Source organism: Neofelis nebulosa, chromosome 11, assembly GCF_028018385.1.
Source record: "Neofelis nebulosa isolate mNeoNeb1 chromosome 11, mNeoNeb1.pri, whole genome shotgun sequence".
In the NCBI taxonomy this organism is placed as follows: Eukaryota; Metazoa; Chordata; class Mammalia; order Carnivora; family Felidae; genus Neofelis; species Neofelis nebulosa.
The window spans coordinates 40,923,936-40,947,309 of NC_080792.1; the positions used below are offsets into that span (position 1 = coordinate 40,923,936).

At 38.9% G+C, this 23,374-nt stretch overlaps 1 protein-coding gene and 1 non-coding gene across 4 annotated transcripts in view; one reads left to right on the top strand and one right to left on the bottom strand.

The window, feature by feature from the left end:
- Nucleotides 1–2,842: 2,842 nt before the first annotated feature.
- The window catches only part of RNF125 (ring finger protein 125), a 56,746-nt gene continuing 36,214 nt past the window's right edge, over nt 2,843–23,374 (bottom strand). Inside the window, exons 6-8 of one of the 3 annotated variants that reach the window (XR_009250994.1) lie at nt 22,628–22,735; nt 20,412–20,498; nt 15,651–19,539 (exon numbers count right to left, since the gene is read on the bottom strand). Coding sequence is in view for 2 of the 3 variants with exons in the window: in XM_058692424.1 (XP_058548407.1) it covers nt 19,453–19,539; nt 22,628–22,735 (195 nt within the window). In the remaining variant the exon portion in view is untranslated. Of the gene's footprint in view, nt 3,162–15,650; nt 19,540–20,411; nt 20,499–22,627; nt 22,736–23,374 lie in introns of those variants that run through there. The other 2 variants (XM_058692425.1, XM_058692424.1) reach the window with 2 other exon arrangements.
- Nucleotides 6,602–6,710, top strand: LOC131490705 (U6 spliceosomal RNA). The gene has a single exon (XR_009251205.1). It is a non-coding gene; the product is annotated as a U6 spliceosomal RNA (small nuclear RNA).

The following is a 23,374-nucleotide window of genomic DNA, read 5'->3' on the forward strand; positions in this document are numbered from 1 at the left end:
CTACAGTCTAAGTGAATCATAAACTGAAGCCATTGTCCTTGGAACTGTTAGATGTTATTATGCTGGTGTCTTGAACTTTGCTCTTGACTAGTTTACACTCTTGGGTGTCTGATGAAATAAAAGGACAAAAAAAAATGGTATTTGCCGAAGTATTGTTTTTCATAAACAGTGACTATAATGAGGATAGGAAGTGGGATGACTGGATGTATATGGACTTAGAGAAAACCTTATGGAGGAAGTGAGTCTCACTATGCATCTTAAAATGACAATTCATAGAATAATATTTACTGAATTGTCCAATGAACAGCTAATTCCCTTTACCAAACTACAACATTTTCCTCCCTAGCAGGAACAGTGGAAGCAGAGCAGGAAAGCTAATTTTAGCTTCAGATTTCCTGGGAGGAGAAACACCAAACAGGTGTTGACAGGAGAGACACCAAATAGCATTAGTCCAGGTACTTTTCAAATCTACTTATAAAATGGTTCTTGGATTTCAAACTTCACGTTTTTGATGTATTTCCAATCATATTTTGCTGATTTTGACCACTTTAGGAAGTAAAGTGTATTTTCTTTTTTTTTTTTTTTAATTTTTCAATGTTTGTTTATTTTAGAGAGAGAGAGACAGAGTGAGAGCAGGGAAGGGACAGAGAGAGGGAGACACAGATCCTGAAGGAGGCTCCAAGCTCTGAGCTGTCAGTTCAGAGCCCGATGCGGGGCCCAAACTCACAAACTGTGAGATCATGACCTGAGCCGAAGTCAGATGCTTAACTGACTGAGCCACCCAAGCACCCAGGAAAGCGTATTTTCTTTTTTTTTTTTTTTTTTTAATTTTTTTTTCAACGTTTTTTTATTTATTTTTTGGGACAGAGAGAGACAGAGCATGAACGGGGGAGGGGCAGAGAGAGAGAGAGGGAGACACAGAATCGGAAACAGGCTCCAGGCTCCGAGCCATCAGCCCAGAGCCTGACGCGGGGCTCGAACTCACGGACCACGAGATCGTGACCTGGCTGAAGTTGGACGCTTAACCGACTGCGCCACCCAGGCGCCAGGAAAGCGTATTTTCTATTAAAAAGAATGTTTCCCTTTACTCACTGGGAATCTTTAACCAGAACATTAATTTTGTGAGTTTAATTTTATTTGCTTCATTCTTCCTCTACAATGTCAGCTTTACCCATGCCCTAATCCCAACGTGTTTGCATTGTTTCTCATATATTCTAAGAACTCATTATACCCACATTTTTGGTGAATCTCTACATATTATTTGGTGGATTTCTACATACATATAGTTGACAGTATGTAGAAATCCTCCACAAATGTGGGTATAAGGAAAATGTAGTTACCCTCTGAGTGTTAAGCTTAGACAAATAAACCATAATGGCCAAAAGACATAATTTTCTCTCTTGGCAGCATTTCACATGAAAAAGTACATGATATTTTTATGGCAGTGGCACAGATTTACTCAAAATACATTCAGCTGTGTAAATAAAATACAGCCTTTGGGCAGTAAGGGAAAAACTCTAAATGTTTTTTAGTTTAGTTTAGTTTAAACTCTGTTGCCATAATTTAATCAGTTTCTTTACATTTAGGTTAAAACACTTAAGCTTTTAATATCCCATCTCTCTCAGTCTGCTCCCCTCAAAATGGCATCTGGGAGGATAAGACGGAGGACAAGGGGTAGCTGACATGAACTGGAGACACTGTTGGAGAGCCCTGGTCCTGACATCTGCAAGGTCTCCTTTGAATTCTTGCTGGACTATTCTGCAGGAAGGCTAATTTTGGCTCCACTCTGAGATGCGTTGTGTTCCGGACACTCTGCTGCTGGTAGCAGTTGGCAAAGACTACTTCTGCCTGACTCAGCTGGGCGAAGGCGCGGTCGTGTGTAGCCTGGTGGACTCAGCCTCACCAACACCGTAGAGCCCTCTGTAGCTCTGTCGCAATTCTCTTCTAATTCCTTGACCCTCAACACGGAAGGCCCCTCAGGCTCTGCTCTCAACATAGCTCCCATCCGTGGCATCCCTTGGGGCCCTCTTCTCTCCCAGCCTGGGAGGGAGAATCATTTCATCTAGCCATTCTGTGTCCCTGACTTTGGATATAGTGCTGACCCCTAGTTTGCTTCTGCACAACCTATAAGGTAATGTGCTTTCAGCTCCCAGGCCCTCAGCACTCCCCTCAACCTAACCTTTTCCCTACTCCTCCTTTCTTTTCCAACCACAATCCCTTGGACTGGATGTGGACCTTTCCCCCTTGCCACTTACAGCCTTCTGGGCCCTCCCATATGCAAAACTCTCCAACCAAGTCCACTAGGCCAGGCAATTAATGTACTAAAAGGAGGAGATAAGTGAATTCAGAAAATTAATTTCTGTCTTCACAAAGCCTCGCTTTGTCTTACCACAGAGCCTCAAAAGTCTGTTTTTCTGGTAAGAGTGGTTGCTTTTGGGGAAGTGAACTGGGAAGCTGGGGGATGGAATGGGAGTAAGGCTCACGTTTCACTGTCCACCCTTTGGTGTCTTTTTTAATTGTCGACCGTGTCAACATTCAGCTGGTTTGCACCAGCACAGCTCTGGTGCCCATTCTCAGCTTGCCCATTCTGATTGGGCAATAAATAGTCTGTCCCGAATGGCCAATGCCCATTTGGTTCCAGTGGCTAAACATTTTTAACATTAGTCCTGATCACGTGCATAAATAACCTATTTGCTGAAGGCATATCATTTCATTATTAAGCCTGTTTGGGAAATGTTCTTAAAAAAAAAAAAAAATTCTTTACATTCCTGATGCATTAATCCTAATTCGTTTCCCCACCTCATCCCACACTCAGGCTGAGTAAGAAGGAGGTCAATGAATAAAAACATGGAAGGGAAACCATACAGGGCACCATGTTCCCATCAACAAACATTTATAAACCCTATTCCCATCCCTCATTCTAACAAATCATCAGTTTTGTTCGGGTACCTTTTCTTTTTCCTGGCTATGCCCTTCAGGAGGACATTTCCAGCTCAAGGAGATTCTAATAAAACCATAGTCACCATGATTGAGATGAGCCAGTCTGGATGGGCCCTTTCTTCTCACCAGTGGTTTAAGCCTGGGCATGTGATGCAGTTATGACCAAGGAGGTATGAGAGGGATTCTTCTGAGGGGCTTCAACAAGTGCCTTTCTTTGCTGACTGAAAAACAAACAAATAGGAATAAACAATACCCTGCTACAGCCGAATGTTTTCTTGTCAACCTGTGCTGCCTGGGACTCTGCAACCGTGATGAAACTGTGAAAAGGACAAGCCAAAGAATAAGCCAATATGCTGACCGATCGCAGAGCTGAAAGATGGAAGGGATGTAGGTCCTTAGGTAGTTGAGCCATTCTAATAATCTAATCAACCCTGAAACTGTCCTGCCTCCTGTTAAGACCTTCTAGTTTAAACCATTCTCAGTTGGCTGGTTCGTTACTTGTAGTAGAAAGCGTCTACGCCAGACATTAGTTTGTTGACTATCAGATCTGCCTCCCTACCTGTCACCCATTTTGGTCTATATTGCTAGAGCTGACCCTTGCAGGTTTTCTCATTCTCCCTTGCCAGCTAAGTGACTTCTGTCTATATTCAGCCAATGGGAGACACTGATGAGAGACTGGAAGGAAGAAGCCAAAACATTTCTCGTCTCTGCTTCTGGCTGTGGCTTTGTTTCTGCCATGGTTTTAACTTCTGGAAGCCCACCCTTTGCTCTACGGTTCAGGAGCCTCGAGCCTGCTGGGCCTGGGCAGTCCCTGCCTTTTCTCAGCAGCTTCTGTGTTTGCCTCACTGTCACACATGGTCTTTCAGCTCTCCTGACATCTTTGTGATTGTTTTCCATATTAAACATCCTCTTTTGAACTACTTATTGAGAGCTCTCTTTCCTGACTAGATTCCAACCCATTTTCCTAATTGAATCAACACTTTAGGAGGAAATAGGAAGGCAGAGGAGAATGAAACACTGCAAAAGTGGTTCCTCTTCCCCAAAGAGAAGGAACTGAGTTACTTGTCATTGTGAGTTTAGAGTCTCTCTTCATAACTCTGCAAATTAGCACAAATGGAAACACAAAAGTGAGATTAAATTAAGTATAGAAAATAAAGGAATTTACCCTTTTTTAGTCCACCCTAGTTTGGGACAGTTAAGTTTCAACTCTTTCATAAATGTCACTATGAATATGCATTTTTCATGCTATTTAATAATGTTTAATTTCCTATCAGCAGTATTTTATGTGCTATTGTTATCATTTTTACTAGTATTCCTACCAGTAGCCCTAGTGGCCCTATTTAGAATCCAGCTTTCATGTTAAAATTGATTAAAATAGAGGGTATATAGACCCAACTTGTGCCGGTTATACTCTGTCAAGAAGGTAGAATTGAGATCCCGATAGTTTAGTCAATTTCTATTAGTGCCTAACTTGCAAGGTATGTTAACATCATCTAAGGGACAGTAGCCTCTTCCTTTGCCCGAAAAGAGAAAGCCAATCAGTAGAGAGACCAAACCAAAAATGAAACAGACATTTTGAATGCAGATGAAATCGTTTCAGGGAATCAAATATGCCATCCTAAGACGCAGAACCATAAATTAGACCAGAAATGGCAATAGATTCCAACAAATTAACTCACATTTCTTTTTTTTTTTTAATTTTTTTCAACGTTTTTTATTTATTTTTGGGACAGAGAGAGACAGAGCATGAACAGGGGAGGGGCAGAGAGAGAGGGAGACACAGAATCGGAAACAGGCTCCAGGCTCCGAGCCATCAGCCCAGAGCCTGACGCGGGGCTCGAACTCACGGACCGCGAGATCGTGACCTGGCTGAAGTCGGACGCTTAACCGACTGCGCCACCCAGGCGCCCCTTAACTCACATTTCAACTTTTCTTTGGTGTTTTTTTTTTTTTAATCTCTGAGAGAAATATGTAAATTTAAAGCTAAAGCATCTAAACATCTTTCTTTTCTCCTCCACCTTGTTTTTCTTTTTCCTTCCCGGGCCCCCTTTACTTCACACATGTATCGACATTCTCTGGGCACATGGCTTAGATAAAGACAACCATAACAAGATTAGTTCCACTATAACAACAGAGGCAAAAGCCTGACACCAACCAGTTTTAAAAAGCAAACAAAGCCTAAATTTTAGAGAAGTAGAAGAACCCTCCAGCAGAAATACACACCCTTCTTTCTATACATAAATTTCAGTTATTCCACCCATTCTCCCTCAATACATATTGCATATACTGCTTCTAAAGGAGACAATCCAAAGTACCTTCCAGCTGTGCTCCAAGAGGCAATGTCACAAGACTGCTATTTTTCCAGTCTCCAAATAATTTATCCCTTTAGTTGAATCTTAATCTGATCTACTTTTAATATCTCCTGATCCTACAGCCTCAGACTAAATCATAAATGTAGTCCCTATCAACCACCTCTTGTGTACCACAATGTAGAACAAATACAACTATTATGAAAACTTAACATTTAAAACATGGAGAGAAGGGAAGAAATCACAGGATATGTACCATTTGCTGCTGGACAGAGCTAATGAAGCAAAGCAGAAAACCACTGAGTCTCATGGGTATCATTTGGTTGACTTGGCAGTGGTGAGAATTCTATTGTCAACTAATGTGGCAGTCTAGTGTTGCCTTCTGGAATCATTCCTATTGCCAAGGGAACACCAAAAAGGACATTAAAGTAAATAACCTTTTTTAGGGAGAGGGAAGGGGTATATTTCATTTGCAATTCACTTGTTAATGGTACCGGGTACAAGAATGGCCTGAGGCTGTCTAAAGAATTAGAACCTTTTATCCTATCCCACTGATTTCAGTGAATCACAGGCCTGTTATACAGATGGGATTTTGCTGGTGCTACAATTTTAATAAAACCATAGTCACCTATCAGTTTCATTTTATGGCAATTTCCTGAGATTAAACACCAAAAACTTTACCAGGTCAGCATGGTTGCTAAGTTGAAGACCCAAGGCTGGGCTGTCGTCATAGATTTTCTGTTTGTTAGCAGCAGCTCTGGGGTCAACATGTACCCAGTTTGACAAACTTTGTCTTAGGACAGTGTGGGTGAAGAAACTGGCAGAGCCGGCAGAGAGGTCTTCTTTCTCTTCTATAATAGCACCCTGCCCCCAGACTGAATTCCAGTCCAGTGTAGTTTGCAACGCCAATGTCATCCTGTTTGTCAGGAGGGGAGCCGGTGTGAGGTGCTGTGGTGTGGCCCAGGGTATCAGGGTAACTCACATCCTTCATTCGTTCCTCCCTGTTATAGGTGACAGGATACTCACTTTCTCAATCAGCATTTTAATCTTACACAGAGAAAGCAAAGTGAGTCAGAGCACTTGACCTTTGTACTTTGGACTGTTTTGATTTGGACCTCAGAGGAGTTCCCAGCTCCTCTTTTTTTTCTGCTCACATCCAGGAAAACATTGCAAATTTGTTGTTATGCCTTACTGAAGGTACTCGGGAAAAATCAGTCTGATTTATCAGTCTGGGTGCAATCGGGGGAGGGAAATCACAGTAACTTGAACAGAGAAAGTTTAATATAAAAACCTTTTTAACTCTAATAGGGGATTGGTATAAGTACAGAGGACTGTAAAGAATATAGGCTTGAATGCTTGTTTTAGCAGCACATGTACTAAAATTGGAACCATACAGAGAGAAGATTCGCATGGCCCCTGCACAAGGATGACACACAAATTCATGAAGCATTCCATATGAAACATCAAAACGTTGAAACGGAGTACCCAGAGAAGGGCCCCACCCCTCTCCACAGCTGGAGAGGACCCAGCTGGGGTTCACTGGATGGCAGAGAAGTCTCTGTGGCATCATGCTGGTAGAAGCATGCAGGGTGCAAGGGAAAGCTGTTTACAGAGACGTGTCCCCTGGAGGCATTCTGTCACAAACCATCCAGGGGGTGTGGAGGCAGATGCTGTCTGCTGGGTGCTGCTGGCCACTGTGCACTGCAGAAGCTAGGGTTGGCTCTGTGCACTATGGGAAGCAAGGATCTACCAGAATGGGGAACAAAACGCCTTTCCTCCTGCAGCTTCTCTCTAGTGCCCTCTGTTGGAAAAAAGTATTATCGTGCCTGCTGGCAAAGGAAAAATATTTAAGGGCCCAGATCTGTTTTCACACAGCAAGCAAAAATAATAAATTTGGAACTTAGAATTAATAGACTGATAACTGGAATACTGACCCACTAATGATTTGCTACTAAGTTTTCTAAGGCTTTACCCTTCATGGCCGTATGCTTTAGGCCCAATAAACTTAAGCATATAGTGTAGGCAATTGCTTTGTATCTACCTACAAAATCTTAAGTTTCTCACCCTACAGTGCAGCAATATTTACTACCCCAACCCTCAACCTAGCCACAGCTCAGCTAGTTCTGCATTTTCTCTGATGATCTGAAACAGTAATCCCACTTCTGGTATTGATGTCTATATCACTTAGGACTCTAAGGTTGTACATTACCAATTTGAACTAGGTAATGGGGGAGATGCATTTTTAAATTTTTTTTAAGTGTTTATTTATTTTTGAGAGAGAGAGAGAGAGAACATGAGCGGGAGAGGGGCAGAGAGAGAGGGAGACACAGAATCCGAAGCAGGCTGCAGGCTCTAAGCTGTCAGCACAGAGCACAATGTGGCCACGGACCCTGAGATCATGACCTGAGCTGAAGTCAGACACTTAACCGACTGAGCCACCCAGCACCCCTGGGAGAAATGCATTTTAAGAGTGCAGAAATATTGGGGCAGCTGAGTGACTCAGTCGGCTAAGCATCCGACTTAGGCTCAGGTCACGATCTCACGGTGTGAGTTCAAGCCCTATGTCGGGCTCTGTGCTGACAGCTCAAAGCGTGGAGCCTGCTTCAGATTCTTCTCCTCTCTCTCTGCTCCTCCCCAGCTCGCTTGCTCTCTCCCTCTCAAAAATAAGTAAACATTAAAAAATAATTAAAAAAAAAAAAGAATGAAGAAATATTGCATGGAATCCCTATTGGTCAAGTTTCTTTGCCCTGCAAGTAATAGAAAACCAAGTATTAAAATGGCTTAAGCTGGGGCACGTGAGTGGCTCAGTCAGTGAAGCATCTGACTCTTGGTTTCAGCTCAGGTCATGACCTCATGGCTTATAAGTTCGAGCCCTGAGTTGGGCTCTACACTGACAGCATGGAGCCTGCTTGGGATTCTCTCCCTCTCTCTCTGTCCCTCCTCTGTTCTCTCTGTCTCTCTAAATAAATAAATAAATAAAATTTTCTTTTAATGGCTTAAGCAATAAATAGAATTCTCTAGTTCACATGATTCCATGGTAAAGCTGAGATGATGCATATTTGAAAGCAGAGGCTCAAAAGATACCTCATGATTTAGTTTTTTCACTTTCTCTTGGCTCTGCTTTCCTTGGATTCCTTTTGGTCTCAGGCAGATTCTTCCCTCATAGTGATCCCCAAATGCTAAATTATTTGAGCTGAAGATACTCAGTGTGAGAAATAACAATAACAACAGCACCACAACAAAAACAAAAACTGTCTTCTTAAGAATTCCATCAAAAGTCTTATAATTAAGTGATACTAATGCAGATTGGTGGCTCAAAACAATAAATATCTAAGAGAATGTGCAACCATTACTAATAGGGGAAAACAAGCAAGCAAATCTTCTTCTAAAAGCTTTCTAAAGCTTCTTAAAGCCTTAAACTTTATCCCAAGTCTGGAGAGAGACCAGTGGGTGGAAAAAAATAGCAACAGGGAGGAGAGTTGTTCAGTCTCTATATTTAAATACTTTATTTTTGAAATCTCAAGAACGTTACCAGTGAGATGATACCTCTTTCCTAAATTTCACTGACAATTATAATTTCCCAAACTGGCATAGAATTATATTTACACCATGGTATTTGGTTTACCCACATACCAATTTTGTTTGTTTGTTTGTTTGTTTGTTTGTTGTGATAAAAAATATATAAAATTTACCATTTTAACCATTTTTTTAAGATTTTATTTTTAAGTAATCTCTACACCCAACATGGGGCTCAAACTCATAACCCGAGGATCAAGAGTTGCATACTCCACCAACTGAGCCAGCCAGGGGCCCCTCATTTTAACCATCTGTAAGTGCATAGTCTAGCGTTAACTATATGCGCCTTGTTATGTAACAAGTGAACTTTTTCATCTTTTGAAACTGAAGTTCTATATTTGTTGACCAACAACTCCCCTTTTCCCCTTCCCTCTTGCCCTGACTACCACCATTCTATTTTCTGTTCCTAAGAGTTTGACTACATTATTGAAAACTTTTTATTAGAAAGTTATTATTTCTCTTTAAGATAGTTTTCCAACCAGTGTGCCTTAAGACTGAATGAATATTTGGAGAACACATTTTCGAAATACTGTCAAAGGACAGTATGATTCTACTTACAGAATTTTGACCTTCTTCCATATATTGTTTAAGAATGTGTCAAAGGAACAAGGTTAAATACACTTAGAGGTATAGTAAAATATATATATTATATGTCAAAACATATAATAGTCTTTTAAACATTTTCTTCATTTTATCTGATTACCTGGGCTAGGCAATTTTATTTGGTTGCCTAAGTGAACTCTAGCAAATTACTACACCGTGTAATGTGGAGCAAATCAAAATCAGCAACTGTAATATATAATGTACAATGGTCTCTCAGAATTAGCACCATACCTCCAATCGTACTGAATGAAGGCGAAATAATACTGCTTCTCCTATAAGAGCTATACCAGTGGCCTGAATTGCTGCTTTAGAATCCTGTCTATGAGAGAATCTGTATAGTAGATTGGCTCACTTGACCGGCAGTTGTACATCTAGAGAAAAGAGATGCATCTAGGTCAAAGGCTTTACTCATTAAAGAAATATCTTGCCTATACTCCTCAAACTAGAATTTATTTACCAATTTTTCCCCAGATATTTATTGAGTGCCTAAAGATGCGTGGCATTGTGCTAAGTTCTAGGGAAAAAATATTGAGCAAATTCAGAGATGATGCTGCTCTCTTTATTATAAGTTCGCTCCCCATATATACTTTACTAGTAAGAAAAAAATATGCTAAGGAGCTAACATGAGTATTCTAATCAATTTATCAGCTATTCATTTTTCCATCCAACAAACATGTTACAATAAACTATCTTCCCCCCCAAATTCATGTACTGAAACCCTAACCTCACATGTGATAGTATTTGGAGATAGGGCCTGGGGGAGGTAATTAGGGTCAGATGAGATCATGAAGGTGCCCTCATGATGGAATTAATGCCTTTACAAGAGAGAGTTTTCTTATGTTGTCTCTGTCATGTGAGGACACAGCAAGAAGGTGGCCGTCTGAAAGCCAGAGAGCTCTCACTAGAAACCAAACCCTGATAGACCTTGATGTTGGACTTTTCAGCCTACAGAACTATGACAAAGTAAATTTCTGTTGTGTAACCCACCCCGTATGTGGTATTTTATTACGACAGCCCTAGCAGACTAAGACACATGTACTGAGTTTATAGTAAGCCTCTGTGAAGGTAAAGATAAATGCCATGCCTGGCCCTCAAGGAAATTCCAGTCTCATGAGTATCAGGTATATAAACAAAGAAATATGATAAATGTAGCAATGGAGGTGTGGCCGAGGGATAGTGATCATATAAAGGATGGTGCTGTTGACTCTACTTTGGATGGCTGACAAAAGTCTTTTCAGAGAAATCGTGAAACTTATTTTAGGCTAAGGAAGTATCCAAAATTGCAGAGGCATGAAACAATATGATTTATTGGGGGTAGGAGGACTAGAGCAACAATAAAATGTTTCCTAAGAATTTGGAAATAGTGAATAGGATTGCCCTCTGGGAGTTAAATTAAAACTAACCATAAATGCCAGAGTTTAAATGTGATAATTTAGAGATAAAATTATTTCCAGGCTGACCTGACAGTAAACTGAAAAATGTATTAACGTATTTAATGACAGTGTCAACCAAAAGGCCACATTTTACAAAGTATTGGACTTGGGACGTCTGGCTGGCTCAGTTGGTAGAGCCTGCAACTCTCGACATCTGGGTCATGAGTTTGAGCCCCATACTGGGCATAGAGATTACTTTAAAAAAAAATAGGGGCTCCTGGGTGGCTTAGTTGGTCAAGCATCTGACTTCAGCTCAGGTCGTGATCTCGCAGTTCATGAGTTCGAGCCCTGCATCGGGCTCTGTGCTGACAGCTCAGAGCCTGGAGCCTGCTTTGGATTCTGTGTCTCCCCCTCTCTCTGCCCTCCCCTGCTCACGCTCTGTCTCTCTCTGTCTCAAATATGAATAAACATTTAAAAAAACAACAACAAAGAAAAAGAGGTCTTTAAAAAAATAAAAAAATATTGGACTCTAATTTATGTCCTCCCTTTTTTTGTTAATATGAACGGCAGTGCAATAAATATAATCCTGCACATAGGTTCCCTTTTGGATTAGAGTGCCAGGAAATATTTCCAGAAGTAGAATATTGTGTCCAGAGGTAAAATGCCACCACCAAATTGCTTTAGAATGTGTAAATTATACCATTAATGCTTCTACAAAGTGCCAGTTCCACCACATCTTTGTGTGAAGAACTATTAATTGAGGAATTTTGCTGATAGACTGATTGAAAAAAATATCTATTGAGAGATCACACTATGCCAGACATTGTGTTAAGAGAGAAAAATGGTTATCATTATAATTTTTTTTGTTTAATCTTTGATAAATAGTAATAGTTTCATGTTTTATATATATGTGCTTTACGATGTTTCTTCATTGTTAACTATATTTTTGCATTCATTGCATATTTATTGTTATGGCTGAATGTTATCTCCCAAAATTCATGTTGAAGTCCTAACCCCCAATGTGATGGCATTTGGAGTTACTACTTTGAGAAGTAACTAGGTTTAGATGAGTTCATAAGGGTGGACCCCTCCCCATGATATGATTAATTCTTTTGTAGAAAGAGGAAGAGAACAGAGTTTGCTGTGCCTGTGCTATGTGAAGGTGGCTATCTACAGGGCAGGAATAGGGGTCTCCCCAAGAACTGAATCTGCTGACACCTTGATCTTGAACTTCCCAGCCTCCAGAACTGTAAGAAATAAATGTCTGTTGTGTAAGTCACCCGGTCTATGGTATTTTGTTATAACAGCCTGAGCTAAGACACCTATTGAGGTATTCTTACTAATTCTAAGATCATGACCTGAGCTTACTAATTCCAGGGACCCCTGGGTGGCTTAGTCAGTTAAGCGTCCAACTCTTGATTTCAGCTCAGGCCATGACCTCACAATTCATGAGTTCGAGCCCTGCATCCGGCTCTGCACAGACATCATGAAGCCTGCTTGGGACTTTCTGTCTTTCCCCCTCTGCCTCTCCCCCGTGTTCTCTCACTCACTCAAAATAAGTAAATAATTTTTTCTAATGTTTATTTATTTTTGAGCGAGAGCGCGCGAGAAACAGAGAGAGAGGGAGACACAGAATCCAAAGCAGGTTCCAGGGTCTGAGCTGTCAGTACAGAGCCCAATACAGGGCTTGAATTCACGAATTGTGAGTTCATGACTTGAGCCGAAGTCAGACGCTTCACCAGCTGAGCCACCCAGGCGCGCCATCAAAATAAATAAATTAGTTTAAAAAAATTAAAAAATAAAATGCACATTAAGATGTTGCGTAGGGGAGCTTGGATGGATGGCTCAGTCAGTTAAGCATCCGACTCTTGATTTTGGCTCAGGACATGATCTCACAGATTATAAGACTGAGACCCATGTCAGGGGGAGCCTGCTTGAGATTTTCTCTCTCTCTGCCCCTCCCACTCAAAATAAATAAATAAACATTAAAAAAAAATTTAAAGATGTTGGGTAGTTTAGTGATGCCTGCATTCAAGGGATTTATATTCTAAAGAGGACACTGAATAAAAATGAAAATAAACACGTAAGGTAATTTCAAATTCTAATAACAGTTAAGAAGAAACTACAGTAGGCAAATGACAAAACGGGGAAGAGTTTTTGGCTAGAATTATGAGGAAATATCTGGTGAGAAATGACATTTGAGCTGAGAGTTTGAATGATTCAGAGGCAGACACACCAAACTCCAGAGAAAGAGCCTTCAAACAACAGGAATAGAAAGTACCTTGGCACAGGGACCACCTGAACCTTGGTGTGTTTAGTGAACCTAGAGACCAGTGTGGCTGGGGTGTCAGGATCAAGGGGAAGAAGAGTGTAGTGAAGTGAAATTGGAGAGGTAGGCAGGGGCCAGATCATGAAAGTCTTTTGAGGAGAATGGGAAGGCATTTGGGTTTTATTCTAGTAATAAGGGGAAGCCTTGGGAACAGTTTAAGCAGCGGAGAGGGAAAGGACATAATCAGACTTCTGCTTTTGGAGATCCTTCTCACTGCTGTATGGATAACGGACCATAATGTCGTAAGTGGAGACAGGAAGTCCTGTCTACTGCAGGAATCCAGGCACACGATGAAGATGATTTCGATTAAAATTGTAATCGATGGTGAGAAATGGATGGATTTAAATACATTTTGATAAGTTGCTGATGAATTCATCAGAATTTCAGACATTCTAATTCTGTACACCTGGGAAGGGCCCAGAAAAATGCAGTAACAAGAAACACAAGTGGCTCTGATGAAGTATACTGAGAAAATATATTTGTAAGGAACTGAGAACACACTTGACATTTCTTTTAATGAAAAGGAAAAAGTGATCTAAAAAGTGAAATTATTGTTTTATGTTTGAGAAACTATAAGATCTTTCATTTGGTAAATTAATCCCAAACTTTGAGTAAAATTAAGCAAAAATTACCATAGCAAAATGAGTATCAGTTCATGTTTCTAAAAAGCTGGTCTCGTTTTAACTTTTTGCCTCTCTTTTCCATATGTATTTTTTTTTTAAGTAAACTCTACCCCCAAGGTGGGTCTCAAACTCATGACCCTGAGATCAAGAGTGGCATACTCTACTGACTGAACCAACAAGGTGCCCCTCCACATGTTGTTGTTGTTGTTGTTTTTGGTTTTATTAATTTAGTTTGAAAGAGTGAGAGAGGGAGAACAAAGGAAGGGCAGAGAGGGATGGAGAGAAAATCCGAAGCAGGCTCTGCACTGTCAGCACAGAGCCTGATGTGGGACATGAACCTCTGAGATCATGACCTGAGCTGAAATGGAGAGTCAGAGGCTTCACCAGCTGAGCCACCCAGTGCCCCTTTCCACAGGTATTTTTAATACCTTTTCCCTGGGGACCTCCCGATGTCTGCCTCCCGGCTTGTGCTTCCATGGTTAGCATTCCAATATCCAGTTCTCTCCTACCTAAGGCAATTGCATTTCCCCAATGCCTCGATATCACATATGGCCATGACTTGCTTTGGCAAATGCAATGTGAGTGCAAATGACCTGTGTAATCAACTCTTTAGCCCACTGTGATGAGGGATGACTGGGGAAGCCCATGGTAATACACAAATGCCATGAGACCAAAACAGTCTGGGATTCTGAGACTGGAGAACAGCTGTCAAGAGAATAGGCAGGATCCACAGTTGACTGAGTGAGCCTGGGGTCTGGGGTTGTTTGTAATTGCAGCATGACCTACTCTACCTTGATCAATCTCTTCCTGGGGGAGTTCCTGGGGGTTCACCTTCATTGGGCTCTCACACGGCTGCTCTGTGGCAATGATTAGCCTTAATCAAGACCCATCTGTGGCCTTCTCTGGAACCTCCAAGATTAAAATACCAGATGATTTTCCAGTAATAAGCTAGAAACTTAAATATATCTTAGCCTCAAAGATCTCAGACATAGGTGTCCCTCTGCCATATATTGTCATCTTCAGTAATGATAATCTAGATGATTAAGGTAAGTCTTCTCAACCCATTCTGGACTGCTTCTATCTTTTAGGATGCACTCAGTAAACAGTCATCAGAGGTCACGTCAATAGCACCTGTGTTCTGTCCTGTACCTCTTGTGGAAAACCCAAAAAGCTTTCATCTGTTTGAATATATTCACATCTGAAGTACACATGATTGTTACCCAAAACATAGTATGTATTTAGCAAGGAGTAGGATTTATAGAGTTCATTTACATCTTACCTTTTAAATTTCAATGAGGCCCTTTGGAAACAGAACCAGTAATAACTCCATGATGCTCAGCATTACCTTAGCCTAAATCTGGGTTTCTAAACCTCAGCACTATGACCTTTTGGACAGGGTAATTCTTTGCTGTGGAGAGTTGACCTATACATTGTAGACGTTGAACAGCATCCCTGGCCTCTCTCTATGTAGCCACATCTCTGGCCAACAGCACACCCGAGCTACGACAACCAAAAATGTCCCTAGGCATTGCCAAATGTCTCCCAGGAGGCAAAATGACCTAATTACTGGCCTAAAGGAAGGTATATGTTTGCGATAGATATTCCTGAACAATGACAATTTAAAAAGCTAATCAAGTTTGTGTAAAAATTTATCAATATCCGTATTTAAGAACAGACACAGTAGGGGAGCCTGGGTGGCTCAGTCAGTTGACTGCCTTGATGTTGGCTCAGGTCACGATCTCGCAGTTCGTGAGACTGAGCCCCACATCGAGCCCTGCGTCAGCCTCCTCGTTGCAGGTACTGAGCCTTTTGGGATTCTCTCTCTCTGCCCCTTCCCTGCTCTCTCTCTCTCTCTCTCAAAATAAATAAACATTAAAAAAAAAGCAGACACAGTAGATATTTTAATGAAAGCAATGGTCCTGCCATTCTTTATTTCTAACAATAATACATATTTACAGAAGAAAAAGAATTGTACATTTTAAATTCTGATCACTATACAGATTTGTTGTTGTAGTTGAGTAATAAAGGAACGAATTTCTCAGTGACTTTTTAAAATCCCTAAAATCAATGTTTAAAGGTACAAATGATATGGTAAACATTGAATAACTGGAGTACACTCACTTCGAAATGAAAGACACCTAACACCAGGTAAAGAAACAAAGCAGATCTCTCTTAGGAGATCTGATCTGAAACTCTCTTTATCCTAGATTCACAATCCAATTTTTCAAGCTACAATTTAGAAACTTGGGCTAAAAAGCCCACAAAGGAAAATCTCCGTAGGTTTGTGTTGGGTTAGAAGAATTTGATCTTTAAAGAGTAACACGTGAACCAGTTTTTCCTTTATAAGGCCTTGAAAAAATTGCATCTTGAAGCACTATAGAGAAAGTAAAATATTTTGTTAATAGTCAACAGCTTCAAATACTGGTTCTCATCCCACCCCACCCCCCCAAACCCCTGGTTTGATTGAGAAATAACGGACATACATCACTGTATACTTATGTTTAAGATGTACAGTATGACAGTTTGATTTACGGTTTTCATTTTTTTGAAACAATGAATTGTCAATTCCTTTTTATAAAAGGTTAAAGGCACAGTGAAACAATGAGTATTTGCACTTCACCATGTTAGACCTCAAGATAATTAATTCAGAAGGCAAAATAATTCAGGCGGCCAGCACCTCGTTTGTCCTGTAGGTGGCAAAATTATCCTAAGAGGAATCCAGGGACAGGATGCAGAATTGCTGTGCTGAAGTTAATAGTGGTAAAGGATCTAAAGCTTGCCTTAAAATATGGTTTTCAACGTTTTGAAGTTTTTTTGTTTTACAGATGTAAAGATGCCCTTTGTGTTGCTCTGAATAAAGCTTTATTTTTCTGGATAATCAGTACGAATGCTCAGAAATAAATTATTACTATTATTATTATTATTTTTTTTATTTTTAGGGACTAGATTTTCAGTCTGGTTATCTTTGAAAAATGCCTCTCTTTTTGTACTTGTCGTCTAGCAGGTTTTGCTTTATTGGATGGTCCATCCAAATTGCAGGACTAGAGCTTGTGAAACTAAAAATCTCTTCCTACTTGTTTGCAGCTGTAAAAAGCAAGCTTGAAGCCAGTATCTAAAAGAGAGGAAATAAGGCCCTCTAGATTTCATCCGGTTTTATGTTTTTCTAATTACCTCACAGAGGATGGCAGAATAGTAAGCAAGACTTTAAAGAAGAAATGGATAATTATAAAACATTTGGGGCAGCGTGATTATGACTACATTTATGTGTAAGAAATAAAGTTTATAATGATTACAATTAAAAAGCTAAGTATAGCCAAATATTTTATCCTCAGTTGTTATCACTAGTCTTCATAGCTTCCTTTTCTTCCTTTCAATACAGAAACATCATTCTATGTCCTGGATTCATCATTAAAGATCCAGATATGAAAAAACAGAGTCATCAGGTAACCACCAGTGACAAGCACTATATATATAGTTATTTGAAGAAGTAAGACTAAATGGGGGATAGAAGGGAGACAGTATAGTATGTTATACCAGTATGTTCTGGAAATGCTGACATAGTATGACTTTTAAAAATAGAGAATGGGTAGAGCAAATGAAAAAATTTTAATTGTTTCAGCTACCATATTGGTGATGGTGGTTTTAGCGTTGTTATTCTGAGGCTGCTGCATGTGTAAGGTAAATAAAGGAAGTGAATAATTGTGGGATAGTCTAACTCTATCATGCCCTGTGTCCTTGAAAACCAAGATTCTCGGTGTAGAAAATGGAGATATAGTAGTAACAGGAAGGATTAAGTAAAATCCCTGTAGTACTCAACTTGACTTGGAGGTTTTACAATAAACTCAGAAAGTGTCTTATCTTGTGAAAAAAAAATTGGTATTTCCTAGCTCTCTCCTAGAAACCATGGCTAAGCTACTAGCAATGAGCATGCATAGAGTCCTGATTATGATTTTGAAATGCCATTTCTCACTGAAAGTAACCAAGCTTTTTAGAGAGATGGCTGATTCCAGGTCTGGGGCAAATAACACACAAGTTGAGCCTGGATCTTCTGAGATAGCAAGGAAACTATTAAAGATGGCTAGTGTAGTGTCAAAACGACTCAGCACCAACTTGGGGTGGCTCCCAATAGCCAGATATGGGACAATTTGAACTTCAATAAGGTAATATTTAAAATGGGTTGAGGCCTATCAAACATGTTTGAATCCATGAGTTCATAACACTGAAAAAAAAAAAAAGAAAAAGTGATCTCTGGAAGAAATAGGAAACAAGTTTATTATCTTGAAAATTAGTAAATAAAGGGAAAATACAAACATTTACTTTCCCTTTCCTATACAAATCTGACCGTTGGTCAACCAAATAGTAGATGTGGGGAAACATCTCTTTATAAAAATGTTCCAACTAATAAATGAAAGAGAAATGATAGGGTTAGAATATCCTCCAACTTACAATAAATCAATGGATCAAGGCATTGAGTATCAATTTCAGCTGACATCACGAAAAGAGAGAACCAGACATTGTGTGCCCTCTGATGAAAGAACACACCATGACCTATAATCTTGCCAAAAAGGATTGAACCTGAGTCTATTATATTTGGATCCATGTGTCAATATTCAGAGGAAAGAGGAACATGCTGAATTGCACCATGAGTATGCAAACAGTAAAATACAGGCTGTGGATAACTCTATCCAGACCAAGTTCTTAACTAATAATACATTTTAAGGAAAAGAAAAAACCTACAGATTAAAAATACACACTTAGGTATTGATAGCACTGTAGTGGTTACTCCTGTGGAAGACAGCTAATAACTGTGAGTGGATACACAGAGGACATCCAGAGTGGCTGGCAGAGTTCTAAAACTGTTTCCTACATTTTCTGTTTGGTTTTCAGTATTTATATTTTATTTTATTTTTTCTAAAAGATAAAAGTAAAAAAAAAAAAATCAAAGCCCTTAGGATTTTCCACTAAAAATTATGAATATGAACACTTCTATAAATATCAGCTAAAGGTCCTTAAGAAATTACCTATATTATAGAAATATTTCTAAATAATAAGCTACAAATATTTGAAAAATATAATACTAAATTCTTATTGTGCATAGTTATAAAAAGTCAAAGGATTAAGTATACATTGTTAACACAACATTTACTTTGTTTACAGTATTATGTTTTATAATTTGGTTAAGCGGACTTTGTTGACTTCCAAGATTTTCCTTTCCTACTTTGATACAAGGCTACCCATATTATTCTATTAGAGATTAGACAAGCACTAGAGCAGATTTCAGGTTTCCTTGAATGTCCATACTTGGTTTCAATCTCCATATTTTTACATAGAACAAATATAAGTTATCTTGCCCAACTATGATGATAGTTATTAATCTATAGCATTACACATAGTATCATCCAATTTGCAAGTAAAGATCGTTCACCCACATATCCTGCCTCATGTTCTCTTCTATACCTTGGTGGCTGATGGAGACTATTTTTTGTTAAGTGTCTAAGAAAGTCAAGAATGTAAAACAGATTTAAGCCATCCCAATGAAAGCAGTTTTAAAATGCAATATAACAATAAACATAGACAAACATATAACTGTGTTGTACATTTTTGCCCATCGAACATTGACAATTTCCCTCCAATTGTTCGAGCAGCATCTTAACAAATGGTGCAATTGAATGGTCTCCTCTCCTTTCCTTTGAATAAAATTATGTGGTGTTTGAGTGATTCACATATTCCAGAAGTGACCGGTCTAAAACCCTTCGGATAAGAGCTTCCTCAATTATATTAAAATCCTACAATAAAGAAAAATAATTAGAAACACAGAATCAGAGATGATAGTTTTCAGCAACTGGAGGATAAAGGTCAAGGCAATGCCTCATTTTGCAGGAAAGTAGAGCTCTGAATTTAGTGACCTGTCCCACGTTTCCACAGAAACTCTCATAAACTTATCCCAGAACTTTTGCTTTGGGGCTAGTACATTTTTCTAGTTCTTCTTAATGCATAACAATTAACTTGTTATTGTCATAGTAGAATAGCCTTGATTTGGAGTTTACACTAGTAATCTTTAGTCAACATTATAAATCATGGTCAGGGTGCTATGTTCCAAGTAAACTTCTAATATGGAGTAAAGTCAAGACATTCCCCTAGAATTAACCAATCCCAGGACTTCTACTGAATATCTATCTCTGAAAAATATATTGAACACAAAACTCTTTCTCCTTGCCTCCCGATGGTCAAAATGGCTTTCGAACCTTTAAGTTAGCACGTGCTGTAAATAAAACAAAAACTATTAAGAGCCCTATCCTGTGCAATTCATCTCCTCTTCTATAATAATAATAATAATAATAATAATAATAATAATAAGGTAAAGTCTCTATTGGAAATCTATTCTAAAACATAAAAGCATAAATGCAAATCAACAAAATCCAAAGGAAAGCCACAAGGCCTAGGTGAGAACAAGATTTGGACCAATCCTGGTTTTTTCTTAGGCAATTTATTAACTTTTGAGCTTCAGATGTTTCATAGCTAGTGACGACAGTAACACAATACTCACTTCATAGAAGCTGCTGTAAGGAATAAAATGAGATAATATGCTTAAAGTGCTTAGTATAGTACTTGGTAGCTTGGGAAACCAAAAAGTCAAAACAAACAATACTGCTTGTACCTTATTTCCACATCCAAGAATATGGTTTTGAGTGGGTTGAAAGTACTCTCATCAAAGTCGCTTCCTCCTGACCAGCCCTGAATCATACTTTGAAAAATATCGAGAAGAATGGAGTGACTATGAATAGCCAGAACAGATATGAAATCAACCTAGTTTTTAAAACACCTAACAGAACTAAGGGAAAGAGGAAGCCCTATGTGTTGTAAAACACGAGAACATATAGACCGGAACCAGCCTCTGTTGAGGCCCTGTGAGCTTCAGCAGCCAGAAAAGACATTATTTGAGTGCTGGAGCTGAGAACATGAAGCCTCTGTTGTGTAGCCTGTTCAATTCTTCAAGTGGTCCTAGTACCCCCATTTATCCTCTCCCCATCTCCAACTTGCCTAACGCCCTTGCCCAAACTGTGCATATCACTTTACATGCACTATCAAATTTAAGCCTCTCAAGAGCTTATGGGACAAAGTGGTTTTACTCTCCTCACTTATCAAGTGAACAGACAGGCTCAGTGGTTAAATACCTTGCCCAAGGTCACAGAGCTGTGACCGAGTTGTTACTTAAACCCAGGTCAGAACCCAAGCTCCTTGTGTTGTAACCATAGTGGGCAGATCAGAAAGCAGGGAGAAAATTTTCAAGTGACAATCTTCAACAATTATTGAATTCTATCTTGAAATTGCATTTAAAAAATTGCATAAAAAGAAAGCAGTAAAAAAAAAAAATCATGTGAAAATTGTATGCAAAGTTAAATTTAGCCCTTAATATTTCATGTATTTAGATAGAGGGAACAATAAAATATACTATTTCAGAACATGGCTATGAGGGATTTCCTCCCATAATAGGCAATACTCCCTTTGCTGAAAGGGACTCAGAGGATAACACATTACCCTCACATGGCAACACATGGAGCAAAGTAGAACAAAGGCTACATTAACTTCTGGCTTGTTGTTCTCATTCCTGATCATGGGAAATACAGTCATAAGTTAGAACTATTCATACTACATCTAACTTTTCTTCCATCCTAAAAAAAAAAAAAAAAAAATTCTTGGGTTGGGGAGAGGGAATTGGATGAAGGTGGTTGAAAGGTACAAGCTTCCACTTATAAATAAATACTGGGGACGTAATGCGCAACATGAAGGCTATAGTTACCACCAATGTATGGTGTATTTGGAAGCTAAAAGTTCTCATCACAAAGAAAAATTTTTTATTTTGCATCTATATGAGATGATGGATGTTAAGTAAAATTATTGGTGGTAATCATTTCACAATACATAAACAAGTCATTATACTGTATACCTTAAACTTACACAGTGCTGTAAGTCAATTACTAATAATACTGAAAGAAAAAAATTCTTTTTAAATTTTTTAAATTTTTAAATTTTTATTTTTTTGAGAGTATGCATGAGCGCATGTGAGCAGGGAGGGGCAAAGGAAGAGTGAGAGTGACAATGTTAACAGGCCCCACACCCACCACAGACCCCGATACGGGACTTGATCCCACGACCATGAGATCATGACCTGAGACAAAATCAAGAGTCAGATGCTCAACTCACTGAGCCACCCAGGTGCCCCCCGAAAAATTCTTAATACAATGAGACTGGCCATGAGTTGGTAGTTACTGATGGGTAGTTATTGATGACCTGTGGGAGTTCATGGTGCTGTTTTGGCTACCTTTGTACATGTTTATAATATTTCCTAATAAAAATTTTTCAGTTTTGTAAAAGTTCAATAAACATGACTTTTGTGTTTTATGGAATTTAAATAAAACATGGCCTGTGTGTCTTACTACACTGATAACACCATATCTGTTATTAGCCATTCAATGTATTATCAACTGCATGCAGAATAAACTCTGAGCCATTTCATTACTCATGTGATTTAATTTCATCTCAGGTACCTAAGTTTTCAACTTCATAAATATTAAAACTAGACACACAGAGGGACTAGAGTAAAAATTAAAATAATTTGAAAGTGAACTCTAGTACCTTATACAAGGAGCAATTATCTCAATCACAGAGAAAATAATTTTGTCTAAGGCAGATAACTCATATTAATAGTCAAGTTTATAAAACACTATATTTTATAATTTCCTACTTAATGCTATTACTTAACTTCAGGTCTATACACATTTTTTCCACCATAATTTTATTTGCTTGAATTTAAAAAGGTAAGGTTAACACACACCACATAGAAACAATGTAAAAGTAAGAAAATATACTTACTATGAAATCATCATAAAACAAAGTGTGATTGACTTGCAAATGTCTTATTAAACTGCCACTGAAGCTGCCTGGATTTTCATTAGGTAGTAATCGGCAGAGTGGACAGAACTGGAAATGAAGAAAACCAACAGTTCAAGAAAGAATTAAAAATAATCATTAGTGTCAGAATTTTTACAAAATTTAAAAAAACTATTCAGCAAAGTGAATTTTAGCTTTATGAATCTATTGGCCATTCCTCACCATAATATTTTATTTTTTATCTATCTATCTATCTATCTATCATCTATCTATCTATCTATCTATCTATTTTTTGAGAGACAGTGAGCACGTGCATGTGCACGCAAGCAGGGGAGAGGCAAAGGGAGAGAGAGAGAGAGAGAGAGAGAGAATTTTAAGCAGGCTTCACTCTCAGTGCAGAGCCTGCCACAGGGCTCGATTCCATGATCATGAGTTCATTACCTAAGCTGAAATCACGGGTCGGACGCTTAACCCACTTAACCAACCGACTGAGCCACCCAGGCGCCCCCTCAGCATAATATTTTAAAACTGCATAAATATTAATAATACTAAGTAAAATTGCATTTATTTCTTCATAGGCACTTCTGTACATATTTATCAACTTATTATTTAAACAATACTGCAGTTAGCAGATCAATTAATTGCCTCGCTCTTGAAATATATAAGATTTTTTTGGCATGCAGATATTTTGTTATTACAAATGATGTAATCTATAGTGTTCACCTTTTG